This window comes from Dipodomys ordii, unplaced genomic scaffold (assembly GCF_000151885.1).
Source record: "Dipodomys ordii isolate 6190 unplaced genomic scaffold, Dord_2.0 Scaffold114, whole genome shotgun sequence".
Taxonomy (NCBI): domain Eukaryota; kingdom Metazoa; phylum Chordata; class Mammalia; order Rodentia; family Heteromyidae; genus Dipodomys; species Dipodomys ordii.
In genome coordinates, this window is record NW_012267330.1 from 1,759,197 (window position 1) to 1,780,601 (window position 21,405).

General features: G+C 52.3%; 1 protein-coding gene across 1 annotated transcript in view; it reads left to right on the forward strand.

Moving 5' to 3' along the window:
- The window catches only part of Hs6st1 (heparan sulfate 6-O-sulfotransferase 1), a 35,262-nt gene extending 14,074 nt beyond the window's left edge, over nucleotides 1–21,188 (forward strand). The window contains exon 2 of the mRNA XM_013028854.1: nucleotides 18,369–21,188. Within this exon, the coding sequence (XP_012884308.1) occupies nucleotides 18,369–19,083 (715 nt within the window). The 3' untranslated portion in view covers nucleotides 19,084–21,188. The remainder of the gene's footprint in view (nucleotides 1–18,368) is intronic.
- Nucleotides 21,189–21,405: the final 217 nt, after the last annotated feature.

Sequence of the window (21,405 nt, forward strand, 5' to 3'; positions counted from 1 at the left end):
TATGTTTACTGGACATCTTTGAAGAAACATCTACTAGGATCCATTGCTCTTTTTTTTTTTTTTTTTTTGCCACAGCACCACTTCCAGTTTTCTGGTGGTTAATTGGAGATTAGTCTTACAGACTTTCCTGCCTGGACTGGTTTCAAACCACAACCCTCAGATCTCAGCCTCCTGAGGAGCTAGGATTATAAGCACAAGTCACCAGCACCTGGCTCACCTGGCTATTTTTTAATTGTGTTGTTTGGTGTTTATGTTAAGCCAGTCACATCATACATGATTTACAAATATCTTCTGATATTTACAAATACCATGCTGTTGGTTCTTTTCACTCTATTGATGATGTTGTCCTCTGATACACAAAATCTAAATGAAGCTCACCCTTTTATCTATTTTCTGTTACAGGTCTTGTTATTATATCCAAGAAGTCATTGTCAAATCCAGTGCCATAAAGCTTTCTTTCTGGTATTAAAAGAGTTTAATATTTTTATTCTTTACATTTAGGTCATGATCAATTATACACTATTTTTTTTTTGTAGGGATCCAAGAACTTGAAATGTAGCTGAGTATCTCCCAGCATATGTGAACTCCTAGGTTCTGTACCCAGCGTCACAAAACAAAGCAAAATAAAAAGCTATTAAACTTTATTCTTTTGCATGTGGATATCCATTTCTCCTAGTTTATTCCCAGTGTTGAAGTCCCTTCCCTGCTGATTGATCTTGGTATCCTGCCAACAGTCCTTTGATGAAGGCCAGACAGGTGGTTTGTGCTTCTAATCCCACACTTGGGAGGTGGAGGCAAGGGGGATCATTAACTCAGGGTCAATGTAGTCTACATAACCACCAAGGGGGAGAAGAATCCTAGCAAATTTGTATACCAGGCACAATGACTCATAACTCCTGCCTTAATCATACCTACTGCAGGCACAGGTGGCAGGATCAGCATTCACGGCCAGCTCAGGAAAAAGTTATTGAGACCCCATTTCAATTTTAAAAAGCTGGATGTGGTGGTTCACAGCTGTCATCCCAGGTACATAAGAGGCATAGATCAAAGGGTCACTGGCTAATGGTAGCCCTGACAAAAACAAGACTACCCAAAAATAACCTAAAGCAGAAGGACTGGAGGTGTGGCTTAGTGCTAGAGTGTTTGAGTTCAAAGCCCAGTACTGGCTTCCCCGCCCCCCAAAAAAACAAATCATTTGACAATATGTGTGTTTATGTCTGGGCTCCCTATTCTGTTCCATTGGTCTCTGTGTATCTTTATACTAATGCAGCTTTGATTGCTGCAGCTTTGTAGCAGATTAGGGAATCAGTGAATGCCAGTACTCCAACTTTTTCTTTTTCTTTCCTTTTTTTTTCTTTGTTGTTGTTTTGTTTTTTGGTGTTGGTCTTAGGGCACTGTCTCTGAGCTTTTTTGCTGGGGATTAGCACTCTTCCACTTGAGCCACAGAACTACTTCCAGCTTTTTTGGTGATGAATTGGAGATAAGAGTCTCACAGACTTTCCTGCAAGTCTGACTTCAGCAGTCCTCCTCATAGCTCAGTCTTCTGAGTAGCTAGGCTTACAGTTGTAAGCCACAGATGCCCAGCTTTAACTTTTTCTTTGGTTATTTGAGGTCCGTTGAAATTCCATCTGAATTTTAGGATGGGTTTTTCTATGTACACAGAAAATGGTGTTGTATCTGTAGATTTAGTTGGGATTCCCATCATAACAATGTTAGGTCTTCCAAAGCATAAATCCAGGGACTCTATATTCATTTGTGTCATCCCTGATTTTTTTTCATCTATATGTTATAGTGTTTAGGATATAAATCTTTCACGTGAGCAAAATAGCTCAGGGACAGTGCCTAGACCCTGTTCAAACCCTACAACTGAAAAAAAAATTTTTTTTAATTTTAAGCTAAATTACTTTCTTAGTTCTAGCAGGGTTCTTTTGGATTCTTTAGGGTCTTGTCCATGTAGGTCATATTGTCTGCCCAGTGGGCCAGGCCCACTAGGGTGCCCATAATCAGGATTCTGACTTGAAACATAAGACAGACAATGACCACCACAGTGTGTGGCTGGAACAGAATGTGGGAGTGTCTTGCTGCCTAGGGCAAACCCCTGGCTGTTTCCCAGTCTGGCCTGAGGTGTTCTTTCCACTACAGGACTGGATTCCTTCCCTTTTACGTCCCATGCTTACTAGTGCACTGCAGTGATGGTCTTCATGGACCCTGCCTCTGAGTTCAGATCTGCTGCCTCATACCCAGTGGGAAGGCAGGCAGGAATGCTGCTGATGCTGTGAGCATCACAAGAGAGTAGTAGTGATGGGGCATTAGTATTGGCTGGCCTCAGTCCTCAGGTAGATGTTGCCCTTCCTCTAACCTCAGGCATCCTCCCCAGGAGTCCACCTCTCTTTTTCAGTGAAAGTTGTCAGCTGGCACCACCTTACCTGCCCTTCCTCCTGCCCTCATGAATCAAAACAGGCACCGAGCATGCACATGCACACAGAACCATGTGCCTTTTCCTGCAGCTCTCCAGACACTCACCACTGGGGCCTGACTCTGCCTCGGGTGCCTCTGTCCCTGCTTTAGAACCTTACTATCCCCACCATACAGGGTAGCCTGGCCCTCTGTATTAGTCTTGCCTATTCCCACACCTTGTGCCATGGTCTCCCAGAGACTGTCAGCCTTCCCCAAAGTCATACTGGAGCTCTGGCATCATGCCCAGAAAGTCAGGCCTCCATGCTCCCTGCCTGCCTCTTCTGAGAGGGAAGAGGACATATTCTTTTCTAGTACAAGGCTCCACCTGGCTGTCTGCATCCTGGCTACAGTAGGTGTCCTTACCCCTGAGGACATACTCAGTGGACAGATGGGTCAGGAGCATTGGGCCCACATACTATCTCAGGAAACTACCTGTTCTCAGTGAGAACAGGTTAAGGCCATAACATCTAGAGCATCAGGCTGCCAAGACCGCCTGATTGGTCCTTCTCAGATCCTTGCCAGTCTTTATCAGAAGCTTCTGTAGCAGAAGGCAGAGCAGAGCTAAGTCCCTAGCATTCCCCTGGCCCTGCTTGATGGCCATCTCTCCTGGTTCTCCTCACCACTCCCTTCATAGCAACCTCTTCTTAGCTCCCCCTCCCACCTCCAGGACATGTTTGCCTTCCCTCTACATACTCAGAGATCTTCTCCTGTGCTGGATCTTTTTAACAGACACCCTAGGACTAAGGAACTTGAGGAAGTAAGGAAAACTTGGGCAGCAACAAAAGTGTGACTCAAGGTCCAGCAGTCTTGTGCTAGGAGAGGAAGAGGGCTAGGAACCGTTTGAGGGAAGTGTATGCCTAGGCAGAAGAACCTGTAGGCATGGACTCAAAGCCATGGGGCTACAAGCACATCTGCCCAGGATGGCCTCTCCAGGTCTGTCCCCAGAGTCCCATGAAAGAAGAGACTGCGTGAAGGGGAGCTTCAAGATTGGTGTATAAAGCTAGTCTTGGTTGTACAAGATTTGGAGGGGCCCTGCTGCCCCCACCCACATGTGTCCTTCATACAACGTGCCCTGCCAGTCAGGGTATACCACACCACCTACTCACCCCTTCGAGGTCCACCCTCCTCCAGAGAGTACATCCACCCCCAGAGACCCTAGGTCACGTAGCCAAGGGCTCCTGTGAGCCACTGAGTGCCCTGGCTGACGCACTGCTGAGCTTGCTTGGCTCCCAAGGGGCTGCTGCTTCCTCCTGCTACCCCATAGCTTCTGAGAGCAAACTACAGCTTTGGTTGCCAAGACCAGGGCAAGGTCAGCATGTGTGAGAATCAATGCCCCCACGCTGTAGAGTCTTGTCAACCAGTCCACAGAGCTTCCAGGCCAGCAGTACCTGTATACAGAAGGGACCCTGTGAATGATTGTGCCCTGACCCTTTGAGAAGTTCTGCCATATCAGCAGATGGGCATAACTACAGGCAGAGGAGGGGTCTGTCCCGCTACAGATTTTGGAAGAAATGCATGTAACTTACCCATGAGACCCATGTTGGCCCTGGGTTTCAGGATGCTTTATCACATTAAGAGATATACCCACCTTATTTGTGCATCTGTTGAGATTTCTGTGTCTAATGTTGTGAAGAGGCACATGTGTATTTTCTTACATTGAACCATCCTTGCCTGCCAGAGGATAACCTGACCTGGGTATAAAGCAGTATCTTTAACAGACTAGCTGATTTGATTTAAGAAGGTTTGGGGTTTGAGTTTTTTGGTTTTGTTTTTTGTTTTTTTTAATGGTTAACATTTTTATTGTGAATGCATTGATCTATAATTTTCCTCTCCTGTGTTTGATAGTGGTTGAGTTGGAAAACACTCATTCCTTTACTATTTTCTAGACAAGTGTGCATAACATTGGACAATTTTTTTAAATTTGGTAGGAATAGTCTGACATTTGCTTTGTAGGAATTTTCCTTCTCACTTTTATATTTTGAAAAATATCAAATCTGTGAAGTAGTTGAAATAATTGTAAAGGGAGCTGTTAACCTTTCACCTAGATTCACACATGGCATTTTGCTATTTGTGTTTATACCCATCATCACTTGCCTGTTTCCTACACATATATGTGGGCCTACAGATATCTATGTACTTATGCTGTGGACCTGTGTACGTGCTCTGTTTCATCTGGTTCCCATCCTTGCTTCATGCTGGGCACTGTGCCGTGGCCTTCAAGGGACATAGTGTCATTGTGCAAGAGAAAACACACCAGACATTCCTTTGGGAACCTGTCGTGGCCACATAGATGATTAGGACCAGAGACCTTGGTGAGTGGGAGACATGTATCCTGAAGCTGACTGGTATACCTTGTTCCTGTGAGATTTGTCTGTGGCATATACATGTCAGCACATGCTCTGTGAAGCTAGGATCTGGGAGACTTGGGTGGCAGAAAGATCTACTGAACCTCAGTTTGCCCATCCACAGAGGGAGTCTAAGAGTGATGACCACCAGAGTGGCAGCCACTAACCACAAAAGGCATTGATGAGGGTTGAAGGCTAAAGTATACAGTAAAGTATACAGTGGAGTGCAGGTGGCTTCCTGGCTCTAGGAAGGTCAGTGCTCCCCTGTCCCCAGGATGAAAGGTCACTGTAGGTGACAAATCTCCCAGTGCATCAGTGAGCAAAACCAAGTTAGCAGGGCAGAAGAACTATTGTCAATTTTGGCATGGAGGGATCTGTCTCTGGAGTGTACTGTTTAGGCTGTGGACTTCTGTCTTGAGAAAAACAGTCCATATTCCAGAGCATTCAGAGCCACCTCTTCTGACCTGCTCTGTGTCTGTGTAAGTACAGGGGGAACAGCCCCCTTTGTCTAAGGGAGGGGCTCTGTGAAGCCACGTGGGAAAGAATGAGGTCTGGGAGTGCTTGTGATCCTGGGAATGCTGAGACCTTGGGAAGGTGCTGTGTGGGACAGAAGCAGTCACCATCTGTGGGGCCAGAGGACATTTCCATTCTCCTTAGATTCATCCTTGCCCTACTCCCCCCAGAAAATGATGGATAGCTTTGTGGCTTTGAACCCATGCTGAGAGGGTGCCGGGGAGCCTCAAACAGCTCCCAGACACACACACCCTTCATGAAAATCAAATTGGGTTGTATAAATTGTTGTTTCTTTGTTTTCTAAATACGTATTTGATTATACAAAATTGGAAAGATGCAGAAAAAGCAAAGAAGGAATTCTGCCCCAGGCATTGCTCCTGGACAAGGCCTTCCTTGACTTGTACTCATGTCAGGATTCTGCCGTTTTGCTCTGTGCCAGCCTGGCATGCTTGGTGATCAGAGCTGGCCTTTTGTGGTGTCCAGAGTACAAACAAAAGGGCTGTAGATCCCTTACCTAACACACAAGGCTCTGGGTTCAATCCCAGTATCACACAAAAAGGGGAAGGGAGTATGCAGTCCTGCATGGGGTAACAGGCAAACTCCCCACAGAGCCTCTTTAAAGTCATCCCCTCTTTCCAGGAGCAGCCCAAGCCTCGCCTGGCTGGCTGTGCTGGAAGACATGCTCATGCCTCCTTTTTTAGCCTCCTTGAGAAGAGCTCCCAGAGCCTTCCTGAGCCACAGCCAGCCTTATCCAACACCTGCCAGGTAAGGTGGTTACAGGCCTTAACCCCTGCGTAGCCCCCTGTGTCCTCAAGTGGAGGCTTGCTACAGATCTCCCTCAGTGTCTGTGTTCAGGAACCTCACCTGTGTTGGGTGGGGAGCACCCCAAGTCCTGGGCATGTCCACCGAGGTGCCTTCACAGGGCCACCCCTGGTTAGAAACAAAGGTTGACCAAATACACACTCTAGTTTTTAGCTGGGCCTGTACAGGACTGGGGTGATGTGACCCGTGTGGCATCCCACGGACCAGATAGACTTGATGCTAGTTGCTTTGCACCATAGGGCTTGGGGCCTTGTCAGGACCCAAGGATCACACAGGTTAGAGGCTTTGGAGAAACTACTTCTGGGCTTCCCAGATAGGGCTCTACTCTTGGTCACCCCCCCACACACACACACACCCTGAGAACAAGGACAGTCAGACTCCTGAGTGCATTCAGAAGGCAGACCCCCATTCTGAATACCCCAGCAACATGATTTCCTTTCTAAACTGCTACCCTGAGACTGTCAGTGTTGGGGAGGGAGGAGACTGTTGTGTTTCCTGCACCTAAACTAAGACTTTTTGTTTTTCCACACTTACTTAACAATTTGGTATTTTGAAATAAGAACAGGCAATCTCATGTTTCCCACCATTTACTAACCATTTCCTGTCCTTGAAGCCATGAACTCATTTCCTCATGGAACTGACCTCACTGCCATGGGCCTGGGCAGCTTCCTTACGTGGCCACGTCCACTTCTCTGAGCTCTATGGATCTGTCTGAGGTGTTCCCCGTGCTTTGCCACTGTGCCCCACATTGGCAGGAAAGAGCTCAACACCCTGGATAGGATAGGCAGCTGGCCCTGCCCTGGGCTCCGTGTCCAAACAGGCTGTCTGCTCAGAATGAGCAGGCTCCGCACCTCTGCAGAGTACCTCACACCAAAGTCTCGTGGTGCTTTCTGTCAGCCTGTCTAAGAGTGACAGCCGGCGGGGCCAGGAGTGAGGGGAAGGACTGGGTATCCCCAAGGCCACATGGGGACAACTAGCAGAACGAGGTCATACTTGTCCATCCATTGGACACTGGGACCTATCCTTGCTCTGCTCTCTCCTGTGCATCCTCACCCGCCCTGAGGGCTTGAGCTGTCTGAGAAGTGCCTGCACAGTGGAGGAATAGGAGGCTTCTGGCACCACAACACACACACACACACACACACACACACACACACACACACACACACATGCCTAGTAACCTGAGCCATTATTGGCAGCAGCAGTTGGCAGCAAGGGCATCTGCCATAGGCAGAGACGATGTGTGGATCTCAGGGCAGAAATTGGCCCCTAGGGCAAAGGCAGAGGGGATATAACAGGAAGGGCTCGGGGCCCATTGGTACCCCACCAGAGGCTCTGCCCACACATCCCTTTGTTCTGATAGTGCCATCCAACATGTCAGATGGAGAGAAAGAGCTTCTGCCTTGTGGGGCCACACTGGACACCCAGGGCCAGGAGACATGATCTCCAGTATGTGTCAGTGAGGCCTGAGGACCTAACAGGAGGGTGCTTCCAGGCTGCTTTGGTCTCTCCACCCATGCCTCATTCTAGAACAGAGAGCTGGACACCTACCAAGCACCCTGGCCAGGGGGCTTTAAAAGCCAAAGCCCAGGGGCTATGACACCAGCTCTCCACTTCGGCTTCTTGTCGGCCATTAAAAACAGCAGGGCCTAAGCTCAAATCAGCACCCTTGGGCTCCCCTTAGTCCTGTATCCTCAGGACAAGACTCCACCCCAGGGATGGGCAGCAGATTAACTAGAATACAAGACAGGTGCTCAGTTAGCATGTGTTCTCCGTGTGTGCCTCCTGGAGACCAAAGTGGTGGGTTTGCTGAGTCCGAGAGTATGGCCAAAGCCCCCAGGCAGGTGATTGCTACTCTCGCAGGGTGGCAAGGAGCCACCCTGCCAGCCAGCAGGGAGGAGCCAGGGCGCTGAAGATCAGAACAGCTGCGTTCAACTTTAACCCAGACCAAGGGGACACTTGCTGAGCTCTAGCCCTGTCACAGTGCAGCAACAGGAAGACAGCCCCTGTACTGACCAGTGAGGCTTGTATGAGAAGGGGACACAGACCGGGTTGTGGGTGTGCACAGGCAGATGGCAGCGCCCTAGGGCAGTGCATCCAGGGACAGATGGCAACAGATGGATGGGAAGTGAGGGTAGGTCCTTGCGGTGGTGGGGAGCTTGGGGGAGAGAAGAGGAAAGTGCCTATGTTAGTGGCTCTGAACACAAAGGAGGTCACACAAAGATGCTTAAGCGGCAAACCCGGGCCTTCTTTCTGAGTACCTGGCTGGTGGGGAACCGAGTATGGACCGGAGTCCAGCCCAGGCCAGGCCAGTCCCTTACCAAGTTAGAGAGCTTTCAACATGCCTGTCTTGGCCTAGAATGTGGAGACCATGTATGTTAGCCATCCTCATCCAGGTCCCGCATGGCCCTGAGTCAGTGAATTGTAACTGCCTCCCAGACTTGCCATAAGGGAGGTGCTTCCATGGGGCCCAGGCAGCTCCTGAGCCCAGGAGCCATTGTCAGATCCCCTTGCCAAGGAGCAATGGGATCCTCAGCCCCAAGTACCATGCACTGTGGCTCGCAGCCACCTGGCTGACAGGCACGTGCCAGGACAGGCTATGTGACCCAAGGCCCAACACCCTGCAGCTCTCTTCTTACAGTTCTTACACAGTGTGAGTGGCTTGCTGAAGGCCATCACCTACCCCAGAGGCCGCGGCTCCTCCTGGACACCTTCCTGTCTGCGGGGTGTGTGTGTGCGCGCGCGCAGCAGAGCATCGGCACTGTGTGACTACAGCAGTAACTCCCGTGCCACCAGAGCCCCCGCATGGAGTGTTTCTGAGCCTGCAGCGGGAACTGCCAGTGGGGAGTGGAGGGGGAGGGTGGCTGAGTGCTGGGGTCAGGTCCATTGGTACCTCTCTTGACCAGGCCAAGCTGCTGGGCCTATGGCAGCCACAGGCCTGCAAATGTCCCTTGCTGTGAGTGGATTCTGGCACATTGCCCTGATGCTTCTGAGCACAGTCACTAAGAGGCCACCATCTTCCAGTAGACATGCTCACCTGCAGGAGAAAGTTGGGAGGCCCTGAACCCACCTGCAGAGAAATGAGTCCAGAGTGAAGCCTGCCTGAAGCTCATAGCTGCAGGCCCAGTCCAGGAACTTAGTCTAAAAAGGACAGCTGGGTTTTTACCGAACAAGTGACTTGGAGGTGGAGCTGTGTAGTCACAGTAGAGAGGCCACGGAGAGCAGGGAGGGGGGACTTGGGGAGCTTTTCCCTTGAAAATCAGAACCCTGGCGCCTGTCATCCTCCCTGCTTGGGAGGCTGAGATCTGAGGAATGTAGTTTGAAGCCAACCCTGGGCAAAACTGTTCCAGAGACTTGCTCTCTAACCAGCCAAAAAGCCCGAAATAGGGGTATGGCTCAAGTGCTACGGCACCAGCCTTGAGCGGAAAAAGCCAAGGAAAGTCCTGGATTCAAACTCCTGTAACAGCACCAAAAAAAAAAAAAGAAAAAGAAACTCTGGACCTTGGGTGTCCTGAGGCGTAGGTGAGGCCCAGGCACTCAGGGCCAGCCTGCCTTGCTGCGCAGTGGGTCGTTCTGGAGTCAGGCTTCTGTGCTCTCTGCCTTCTGCCCTTCCATAGGCCTGGCCCCTCCAGGTGGGAGCTCTGGGGCACCAGCTTCCACCCTGGACTTCCGGCCCCCGGCCCAGCAGCTGGGCCGTGTGGTAGGACTAAGAAGGCACTCCACGAGATAGGGCAGGGTTGAAGGAGTCCCAGCAGCCCTGCTCACTGCAGGGGCATCTGGGCCCTGCGAGGATGCGCCCCACCCCATCTACCCTGCTGCTGTGGCTGTCTGGCTTCCCGCCAGGGTACAGAAGTGATGTGGGGACCACCACAGAGCTGTCATCACTGTTACCAGCCATCTGCCCCAGCCCACAGTGCCGCGGCGCAGTCCTATGCTGTGGGATGAGAGAAAAGTCTGTCTGGGAGAAGACCAGAGGAGGCTTGCCCAGGCCCTACCACCAGGGGCTATCTTGGCAGGCCAAAGCCCTAGCTTCTGTGTGTATGTAGTTGCTTGGCCAGGTTGCGCATCCCTGCACTGTGGGTCTGCATGTATCTTCACCAGAGCTCTCTGAGCTTTGGAGGACGTGGCCTTTTAACACGGCCACCCCTTGGCTGTGTTTTGGACGCCCCCAGCAGGTGACAGATCCGTTCACTCAGGGCTGTTTACAGAGGCGGTTGAATCCCCCTGCTGCTCCGGCTCCCGGGCAGTGCCTCTCCTCCCATCTGCGCAGATCTCCCTCCCCCACCCAGCTCTGTGGCCTGGGTTAGCTGTACAACCTGGGTCTCGTTCATGCCTGCCTAGTGTCAGTGAGCAACCAGGGCGATCAGCTAAAACCCCAGCACGTCAGTACATTAATTAGTTATTACTGAAAGCTGGTATCCTAGGCCTATTGTCCCACCCTAGGGCTTGTCCTCTCCCCAGAAGTGCCAGGGGCTTGGGTCCTCTTCTCCATGCTAACCCAGGAAACAGGGCTTCTGCTTCATGGTCCAGTGTGATTGCAGGTGCTCGTCAGTTACATCTGCATTCTAGCTGGCAAGGAAAGCAAGACAAAGGATTCTCTAAGGATATGGTGAGGGCCAGACCTAATCATACAACTGTACCAGGCTGGGACTTACCTTCTGGGCTTCCTCTTTAGAGACTCATGTGCTGTTCCCTAAACTTGTCTTGTGGAGTGTTCATCAGCATAGTGCCCCATCTGTAAGAATTAAGCTTACCTGGTAAACCAAGGACTTCACTGGAAGCTAGTGGGTCTGGGTAGCCCTGCCCTAACCAGGGTCTTTGTGTGCCACCCATGCCCCCTGCTGGTGGGATTTGCCCTGGCCCTGCTCCCTGCCCACTGGAGGAGGAATATACCAGGGGCCAAACTGAGGCTGGGGTCCTTCAGGGGCCAGGCAACCCTGGGCCAGCCACTCACCTCTTTGGGCATCAAGACTCTGAATCATCTGGCAGCATTACGACTTAATAGGTCAGCTGAGGGCTGCAAGGGCTTGGCTGTCTTCACATTTCCATTCCGAGCTTCCATTCTGGGGCCCTGCCAGGGGCATCCCGAGGCAAAAGGAGAAACCTGAGGGTAGATCTGAGGCAGGCAGGACCCTGTCCCAGGAAGCCATGGGGAGGGACTGCCCACCCCTCTGCCCACGCTGCACCTGACCCTTGATATCACAAGGCCTGTCCCTCTGCCGTGGTATTTTTGGAAGCAGCTTCAGTTAATCAACAAAAATAGCCACTGCTGTTCTGCGGATGTTACCAGGAGGGCCAACAGCCCAGCATTTTCCATGCTGCGTTCGGAGAAGGGCTCCCAGCCTGCCAATGGCAGCTCACACTCAGTGGCGCCCACCCCAGCATGCGAGGTCAGGTGCAAGGAGGTAAGCAGCAGCCTCGCTCAGCGCCCTGCCCCCACAGACTGTGGCTCATCCTCTCATCCCCTGACCTCCTCCACATCACCCCGGCCCCATCCCACTACAGGAAGGATGGGGAGCAGCCAGGGCCAGCTGCCTTCCAGTGGGACGGGAGCCAAAGTCACATCCACGTTTCTGAGGAGCTCATGGGAACAGACTGGTGCTGCCGAGTGAGTCACGGGACCCTAGGGCCGGCACAGGGTGTGCGTGAAGCAGCTGCCCCTGGGGTTGGCAGCCATCGCACTGATGAAGGTTGCGTGCAGGGAGATTTGTGCCATGGGCTCCCTAGCTCTGACAACCTCCTGAACACTGTTATTTCCTCCTGTGCTCGACACTGAGGCCCAATCCCTGCCCTGCTGTGAGCTGCCCTGGAGCCTGGCTTGCGGCAGTGGTCAGAATACACTTGGGAAAGCAGGACATGAGTTAGGTGTTCCCACTACCCAAACATTTCTTTTTTCTTTTTTTTTTTGTGGGTCGTGGGGCTTGAACTCTGGGCCTGGGCGCTGTCCCTCAGCTCTTCAGATCAAGGCGGGCGCTCTACCACTTGAGCTACAGCGCCACTTCCGGCTTTCTGGTGATTTATTGGAGATAGGAGTCTCACGGTCTCTCCTGCCCGGGCTGGCTTTGAACTGCGATCCTCAGATCTCAGCCTCCTGAGTAGCTAGGATTACAGGCGTGAGCCACCAGCGCCCGGCTACCCAAACATTTCTTAGCCACCACTTGCCAGCCTCTGTACTCCTGAGACCCCTTAGAATACAATTCAAAAAACAATTCTCTGAGCCAGGCATGGTAACACACACCAGTCATTTTGTGCAGCTGGCAGGCAGAGGCGGCAAGGTCTGTGACTTCTGGGCCAGCTTGGGCTACATCACAACACCCTGTCTCAAAAACAAAAATTACCCAGAATGAACTGTCAGGATCCAGCCTTAATGGTGTAGGCTTTGTCCTCATGAAAGGATCCCAGAAAACCAAGAATGTACCTAGGGGGCCACAAAGGGCCAGGGCCAGGTACAGAGCATTCTCACTACATTGACACTGGTAAGAAGGACTCATGAACAATGGCACTAGCTTCTGGCAGTATTCCTTAGAGACTGGCTTCATTCTGGCTGTCGATGACAGCAGCCTCTCTCAGGACCTGTTGGTATTGGTAGAAACTTCTGCTTGTGTTTCAGAGTCTGAGTTTAGGAACGTGTTGGTTATGCACAGCCTAGGAGGGGTTAGGCCACCACATTTTCTCACCAAGGACCAGTGAGGCCCAGAATGGCAAACCTGAACCCTTTTCTATGCCAACACCCACCCAGGGTGTTTGTGAAGTCACATCATTATTTTATATATATTCAGGTTGAGGATTCCTTATCTTAAATATTTGGAACCAAAGTGTTAGCGTTCAGATTTTAGAATATCTGCTTAAGCATACCTGATACCTTGGAGAGAAGACTCCAGGGTAAACGCAGAATCCCTTGCTTCACACACTTGAAGGTCATTTCATACAGTATTTCAGTGACTTGTGTTTTGTCTGTGACCCCATCATACGAGGTCAGAAGTGGAACTTCGCACTGTTGTGTCATGTTTGCATGCAGGAAGTTGCAGGTGTTGGAGCCTTAGAGTCAGAGTTCCAGTGTCAGGAGACTCAATTCATAATGCATAATTTCAGTCAGTGCAAATATATATAAAGAATATGTTAGTCATCCATTTGGACTTTGGAGTTTATATTAAACTTGGAACTTTTCTATAAGCTTACTTTTTATAACATTGTGAAAGCACATCTTACTTCACTATTCTGCACCCCTTGTCTCCTATCCTGAGAAAGACAATGAGTTACCAGGAGGTGGTTGTCCTGAACCTGTATCATTTTTATACAACACCTTCCTTGCCCTCCAGGATTTTACATGGCAGTGGGTCCCAAAAGATGTTAGAACAGCAGACAGTCACAAAATAACAACAACAAAACAACAGTAAACCAGCTATAACGAAACCAGGGAGTGATCCAGGCAGTCAATCCTAGGGCTGCCAGGACAAGCTGCAACCCATGCTGCCTGGGTTTTTGAGGTCTTATACCTTCTCTGGAGTCTGTGTGAATTTTGCACTCTGAGCCCTATTTGTCCAAGCTTGTTTTTATATGAAACGAGAAGACGCCTTGGTCTGCCCCTGCCTCTGGCCTCAGCTGCAGCACCTCTGCAGCCAGGACTGCATGCCTTCTGGTCTGCACTTGGGAGAAGCACACATGACCTGAGATTGGCCCTTCCCACCAGGTCTGTCACGTACACCAAGTCCAGAGTACCTGGGGATGTTAGAACTGCCATGCTACATCCCTGAGCCTGGGAACCCTCTGAAGAATGGGAGAAATGCCTGGGGCAATGCCCAGCTGCTGGGCATTATGAAGAACAGCTCTCCACCCCATGACTGCCGTCAAGCCTTTATGGGAGAGGTAGGGCCTTCCTTGCCAAAGGCCCGAGCACCAGGGCAGGGTCACCATCTCCTACAGGGGTCTACACTGTTGGTCAGCAGTCATTTACACCAGTGAGCCACCATCAGTGTAAATTCACAGCTGGAGTACAAGAGAATTCTAGCACTTTTCTCTCTATTCCTGTCTGTCTGGTGGCCTCTGTCCAGCCTGGCATGTGGAGGGTGGCAAGAGAAATGGGGGACCAATCTCAGTAGTGTCCCTTCACCCCCTTGTGGCTCTGGGTAACATGCACTGCCCCCAAATTTCCAGGCTGCTTAGATCAGATGCAAGAGGCAAAGGGCCAGACACAGGCACCCCGCCCCCTCCCCCAAACACACAGAGCTATAGAGGTGCTGTCTCAGTGGCACCCCACATCTTATCCATTGCTTCAGCAGTGGGCCTTCCCAGCACTGGCCACGGTGTGGAAGGCAGCCGAAAGCCCAGGCAGGGCTCTTCATCACCCTTACATGAACAGGTCTCCTGCAGGCACACGGTCGGTGTCCTCAGAGACCTGCCATGCCCACTGTGTAGGGCAGGACCGTGTTTTTGCACTGCTCACAAGAGTATCCATGGCCTGCCGCCCTGACAGCAGAATTTGCCCTGCCAGCCATTGAACAGGATCCCTGGCCCCTGTGCTGGGGAAAGGGAGCCCCAAGAGTAGAACTGCACCAGCTGGAGGCTGAGGCTCCCAGGCTCCGTGCTTCCTTCCCAGAAAGCCGCAGAATGGCCAGCCTTGCTAATGTGAAGTTAGTTAACAAACCACAACCAGCCCAGCTGGCCTGGAAACGGGCCACCCTCACCACCTAGAAGGGTCCCTTCCCCCTTCACTGAGACCGCCGGAGCCACCCAGCAAGGTGGTCGTTGGTCGTTCCTTTCTACAAAAGATGTCTGGAGGTGGCTGGGGCGGGCTGCAGGCCGAGGAGCCATGGGGACCAAGACTCCTTGTTTAAAGCAGCAGGGTCTCACAGACCACCCTACTGGGTCTTAATTTTTGCCTTCCTTCCCATGTGTGAGCTGTATTCTCTATCATGAAGTGTTTGGGACACACACAAGAGCTTGTAAGTCCACAGTAAACATAGTGATGTAACCCATTGCCCAGCTTGATCATTTAGAGGAGAATTAGTGTCAGCCACATTTGTCCAGGAAAGGGATTGCCATGTATACTTCAAGCTTCCTCTGAAGACCCTCGAGTAACCATTCACAGCCACAGCTCACAAGCAGAAGCTAGGGTCAGTTTTGCCCTCCATGAGTGGCATGCTCATCTTGCCAGACTTTTCCTTTCTAGTGGAATCATATTGTGGCTGCGTGTGCGTCTGCCTCACGAGTGGTGAACTGAAGCATCTCTCCAGAGGCGTTTTTGGCCGGATTCCTCAATGCTGAGTTTCATATTCAGTTTAATTTATACACCTACTTAGTTAGGTTTATGATGAGACATAAAAAATCATACTCTTCTTTCCAATCTCACCAAGGAACCATTTTGTAGCTTAGTATTATTCAGATATTTCCTCTGTGTGTACATTTTTATTTTTTATTTATTTATTTATTTTTGGCTACTCCTGAGGTTTGAACTCAGAGCCTGGCCTCTGACCTTGAGCCTCTCTGTGCTCAAAGAAGGAGTTCTACCACTTGAGCCACAGCACCACTTCTGGCTTTTTTCTGTGTATGTGGTACTGAGGAATTGAACCCAGGGCTTCATGCATGCTAGGCAAGCACTCTACCACCAAGCCACATCCCCAGCCCTAGCACCCTACCACTTTGAGCCACAGCTCCACTTCCAGTGTTCTAGTGGTTAACTGGAGATAAGAATCCCATAATTTCCTGCTCCAGGGGGCTTTGAACCATGATCCTCAGATCTCATCCTCCTGAGTAGCTAGGATTACAGGCGTGAGCCACCGGCATTCGGCCTTAGTTGTTTTTTTTTTGTTTTGTTTTGTTTTGTGTTTTTTGGTGCCCGTCCTGAAGTTTGAACTCAGGGCCTGGGTGCTGTCCCAGAGATTTTTCTGTACAAGGCTAGCACTGTGCCACTTGCCATAGCCCCACTTACGGCTTTTTGGTGTTTACGTGGAGTTTAAGTCTCTCACAGACTTTCCTGCCCAGGCTGGCTTCAACCCACAATCCTCAGACCTCAGCCTCCTGAGTATCTAGGTGTCCTAGATCTAGGGGCCACCTGGCTCCTCCATATTTTGAAATAACTTGAATTACTGTTGATTTCAATATCTGTTTTCTGTTATGGTAGATGATGCTTCTCCTTCTCATCCCAAGTAGAGTTCAAGCTCGGGTGTCTTATATCAGTATTCACTTTATGATGTCTCCAAAGCCATTATTTACTCCTGAGATTAGTAATATACTTCATTTTCTTTCTGACATAACTTTTTTCCTGGAGTTAGTCATTACTTGTAAGTTTTTTTTCTTTTTTTGTTTGCATAGAATAATTTTTTTCCAGCTGATTCCAAGGTCTGCTACATGCTCACCATTCTTCTTTTCCCAGATGCTCTGTTATGTTGAGCAATCTGTCCGTACCCCCTTCATTTTTCCTGAAGCCACTGCCCCTTTATTTCTGATAGCCTCAGTAAGACACAACTGAATCTTCTCCTGGATTGCAGTTCCTTCTCCCTGCATGAGGTTATTTTCTTGTTTGGGTTTTTTTTTTGTTGTTGTGCACCTTCAACTTTGTCTTTGTCTTCTTTTCTGCTAAATGAAATATGTATTTCAGCATCTTCCTAAAATAAAGTTCATGGAAGAACAAGTTCCTAAGTTCTTCAATGTCTGAAGGTCTCTATTCTGCCCCCGAAGTTGGCAGGTAGTTTGATCTAGGTCATTTTCTCTTCACTTCAAAGACACTGCTTGATGTCCCACCTGGACTTGCTGGTTTCTACACCTGCTGGGTCCTGTTCTAACAACCAGTCCTCATTATTTTCCTTTACTCTTCAATTGTTCCAAAGGTCATCTGTTTATCTGGGTCCAGTCTCCACAATCGTTTGCTCGGCACCGGATGAGCCATTGCCATGGTTTTTCTCATCTTTTCCCCACTCTCAGAAGCCTCATTGCGTCACCTTGGAGTCCCTGCAGGACAGATTCTGGTAGGAGTGACGAGGAGAGGCCTCTACTCTGTGAGGCTCAGGGAGATGCTTTCCTAGGCAGTAGCCTTTCTCTGGGCCCACACCAAGTGTGGAGGAATCATGTGACACACTTCTCTGATGGGGGGACACACCCACTGTGGCCATGCTTCACAGTGATAGTGCCCTCTCCTCTACGAAGCCTATGTCGCTCTTCCCACCTGCATGAGCGTGCCAATGTGGGAGGGCAGTGGAGGCAACTCATGAGGTACAGTGGCCAAAATCCACCCAGCCTCCAGGGCCTCCCTGCCCACTGCCTTCTGATGCTGCCCTCTACATTCAGCAGCCAGGCCATCCTCTGAGTGGCATGGTGGATAGGCCTCCCTTACGTAGATGGAGCTGGTAGGAGATGGATACTGGTGATAACCCATCCTGACACCTGGGAGACGAGGCCAGTAGGCCTGGGATCCAGCCCTGACCCCATGTCCCAGACAACTAGAGCAACACTGAGCTGAGCCCTGTCTGAGGGCATCAGTGAGCTCTGGTGGATCATGTGGCCAGGAGTCATTCAGGATCGCTGGCCCACAGCCTAGGAATACATGTACGGTTTTGCCTCAGCCTGATGGACTGGATGTGGACCTAACAGCTAAGTGCCAGGCTGGGCCACCTCAGCAGCTGTGCTGAGTAAGGCAGGAAGGAGGCATCTTCTGTCAGCCTCTCTCTGCCCTGTCTCCATCGTCCTCCAGCGGTCCCACTGGAAGGTGTTGGGGATTCAAAGTGCCCAGATGGCAGAGGGGTCTTTCCGGGCTCCATGTTCCCTGTGCTATGTCACATAGCTGCCGGGCCTTGGCCTTCCCTGTCCCTGAGGGGTGGTGGGGAAGCTGGGGAGAAGCAAGGACTTTTGGCTAAAGGCCCCAAGCTTTGGTTCCCCACACCCTGGACCGCAGGTGCTGCTCCTGTCTTTGATACAGGTGGCCCCAAGACCAGAAAGGCAGGACATCTTGTGGGTCCATCCTGGTACCAGGATCCCTGTCTCTGGCTCACCAGTGTGGAACTGACCACCCAGGGCCTCCTAGGCGCTTGCCCATCCCACAGGCCTCTGAGGGCCAGGTCCGCCCTGCCCCAGAAGTGATCTCTGAGCCTGGGGCATTGTCTCCTCGTGGCTCAGACCTGGAGGGAGGGGCGTCTGCTTGGAAACAGCCATTCCCAGAGCCATGTCCCTGTCCCCGCCCAGGGTGCCGCGGCCATGCACACCCGCCTCACCACCCGTCCCGTCCCCCTCTCGTTGCAGGAAGTTCTACTACATCACGCTGCTGCGCGACCCCGTGTCGCGCTACCTGAGCGAGTGGCGGCACGTGCAGCGCGGGGCCACGTGGAAGACGTCGCTGCACATGTGCGACGGGCGCACGCCGACGCCCGAGGAGCTGCCGCCCTGCTACGAGGGCACCGACTGGTCGGGCTGCACGCTGCAGGAGTTCATGGACTGCCCCTACAACCTGGCCAACAACCGCCAGGTGCGCATGCTGGCCGACCTGAGCCTGGTGGGCTGCTACAACCTGTCCTTCGTGCCCGAGGCGCGGCGCGCGCAGCTGCTGCTGGACAGCGCCAAGAAGAACCTGCGCGGCATGGCCTTCTTCGGCCTCACCGAGTTCCAGCGCAAGACGCAGTACCTGTTCGAGCGGACGTTCCGCCTGCGCTTCATCCGGCCCTTCGTGCAGTACAACAGCACCCGCGCGGGCGGCGTGGAGGTGGACGCGGCCACCGTGCGGCGCATCGAGGAGCTCAACGACCTGGACGTGCAGCTCTACGACTACGCGCGCGACCTGTTCCAGCAGCGCTACCAGTTCACGCGGCAGCGAGAGCGGCGGGAGCAGCGGCTGCGGGGCCGCGAGCCGCGCCCGCCGCACCCGGGGCCACCGCCGGCGCCGCCTGCGCGCGAGGACGCCGACGACCCGGGCCGCGCGCCCACCGAGGACTACCTGAGCCACATCCTCGAGAAGTGGTAGCGGCGGGGGGTCTGCGAGGGGCGGGTAGGCGGCCCGGCGGACGCTCGGGACCCCGCGCGTGGTGGGCTCCCCCCGGGAAGGCGCGCAGGGCGATGCCCAGCTGCCAGAGTCTGGCTGTCCGTCCATCCGTGTACAGAGCGCGGTGCGTCAGCGGGAAGCCGCTAGACAGGAGCCTTAGACCCTGGTGCGGGGGTCCCGGGTCAGGGGTGGGGGGTCCCTGTCCTCACGCAAACTTGTGTAGGCTTGCGGAGGACACGGAGAGAGGACACGCAGGGCCAGAAGCGGGTCCTACGCCAACTATGCACGCACCCCGCGCTCCCCCAACCGACCACCTCCACACCAACGCCCACCCTTGGCCTCTTGAGGCCCCCGGGCCTGGGACATGATCTCTCCGGGGCGCCCCAGATCCCATCCACAGCTGCCTCAGGATCAGGAGCCACCCCAGCTGAAACTGTCCCTGGACAGCCCTCTCTCCTTTTGACCCACGGTCAAAACCCACGATCCGGCCTGGCTTTGGGGGTTGACCATCCAGGCAGACCTAGCTCAGATAGGGAGTAGGTACCAAGAATCCCTTCTAGCCCTGTTCTTAATGGTTCACACAGAGGTGTGGCTCTAGCACCCAATCACTGGGATATTAATTAACTCAAGGCCTCTACCACCCCTCCCACGGCCTCGGGTGTGAAAGTACAAGCGAGCTTCCATTGGCTGGAATGCAGACCACAGTCTGCCTGAGCCATACCTTGGGACCTTGGTGGTTCCAGATGGTTCCAGGGACCCCCACTGAGCCAGTGTTGATGGAGACTGTGTGGGACCCTCCCTGCATTTCCCCCGCCCCTCACAAAGACCGGCCAGGCCCTGCTCCCAGCAGCCCTACGGGCTGGCAGTGGTCTTACTAGAAGCCATGTATCCACTGAAAGCATTGCCCATGCCCTTCAAGCGGCCTAGACCACCCCACCACAGAGCAGCAGAGACCCTGGCTCTTCAGAGGCTGTGTGCTTGGAAGGTGAGGGCTGACCCCAAGGCAGGACTGGACCTCCCCTCCCTGGGAAAGGGCCATCTGTAACACACACAAAGCCTAGGTGTTGGCAGGTGCAGATGCCCTGGGGAGGTGGCTTAGTCCTTGTTTGTCTGGCATAGAGGCTCCACACTCAGGCTTCCTACACTGGCCACTGCACCGTGGGGTCCACAGGCAAGCTGGGCTCCGGACTGCCAGCATCCAGCCCAGGGCCACCTCTCTGGAGAGGGGTCACCCTGAGAAGGCAGGTGCCCAGGTGAACTAGAGGTGTGGCTCTTGGAAAAGGAGGTTGAAGTCCTTGTGGGGGGATTCTCTCCAAGGCTCATCTTCAGGTCGCCACTCCCAGCAGCAGGGTGGGTTGTATCTGTGGGACTCAACACAGGCCATGTGGGGTTCTGAGGCCTCCTGTCAGGAAGTGGGCACTTGGTCTCAGGTAGCCCTGTCTTGTGGGCTTCTGGTATACACAGCCAGAGGTAGGATGTTTTGTACATACTGGAATGTGATCTGACATGCCCCACCATCCCAACTCATGGAAGCACGGGTCTCTCCTCAGTCGCTGCTGCAATTGGAAAATGATCTTGCCTCAGGCCAGACCCGTGCCGGGGTCCCTCAGCCCCTAGGCTGTCCAGCCCAGCTCTCCGCTCAGGCCACCTGCTCTGGGGCAAGTTTCCCTGTACCCACAACATCTCCTCAGAGATGCTGTCAAAGGGTAGGGTGCCCCCCCCCCCCCGGCTGTGAGGAGCCCTCCCTAGTGCTGAGAGGACAGAGGCAAACAGAAGGCCGACAGTCTGGTCACCAGGCACCCTGTGGACCTGCAGACGGCCCTCCTGGAGGAAGAAGTCAGGGCAGCAGGACAGCTGTCCAGGCAGCAAGTCTGTGAACCTTTTGGGAACTGGAACTGTTTAACTTGAACCCAGGAGCATTTAAAGCTTTATTTATTTATAGCTTCTTATTAAAAAAAAAAGTGTTGGGAAGAAATTTTTTGGTTACAAAAATGAATCGATGATGACATAGCCAGTCATAATCACCTAATTGTTTTTGTTTAGGTCAAGAATGAATGTTAGCAGATGAAATAAACCCTGGAAAGGACTCTGTGTGTTGTGGTGTGTAGTGGTGTCCAAGTCCTTGCATGGGACAGTGGCAGCCTGCCCTGCAAGATTCTCAAAACAGTGTCCTAAGCTGGGCACCTGTGGCTCATGCTTGTAATCCTAGTTATTCAGGAGGCTGAGATCTGAGGCTCAAGATTCAAAGCCAACTTGGGCAAAAAAATCTAGGACTCATAATTTCCAAATAGCCAGCAAAAAGCT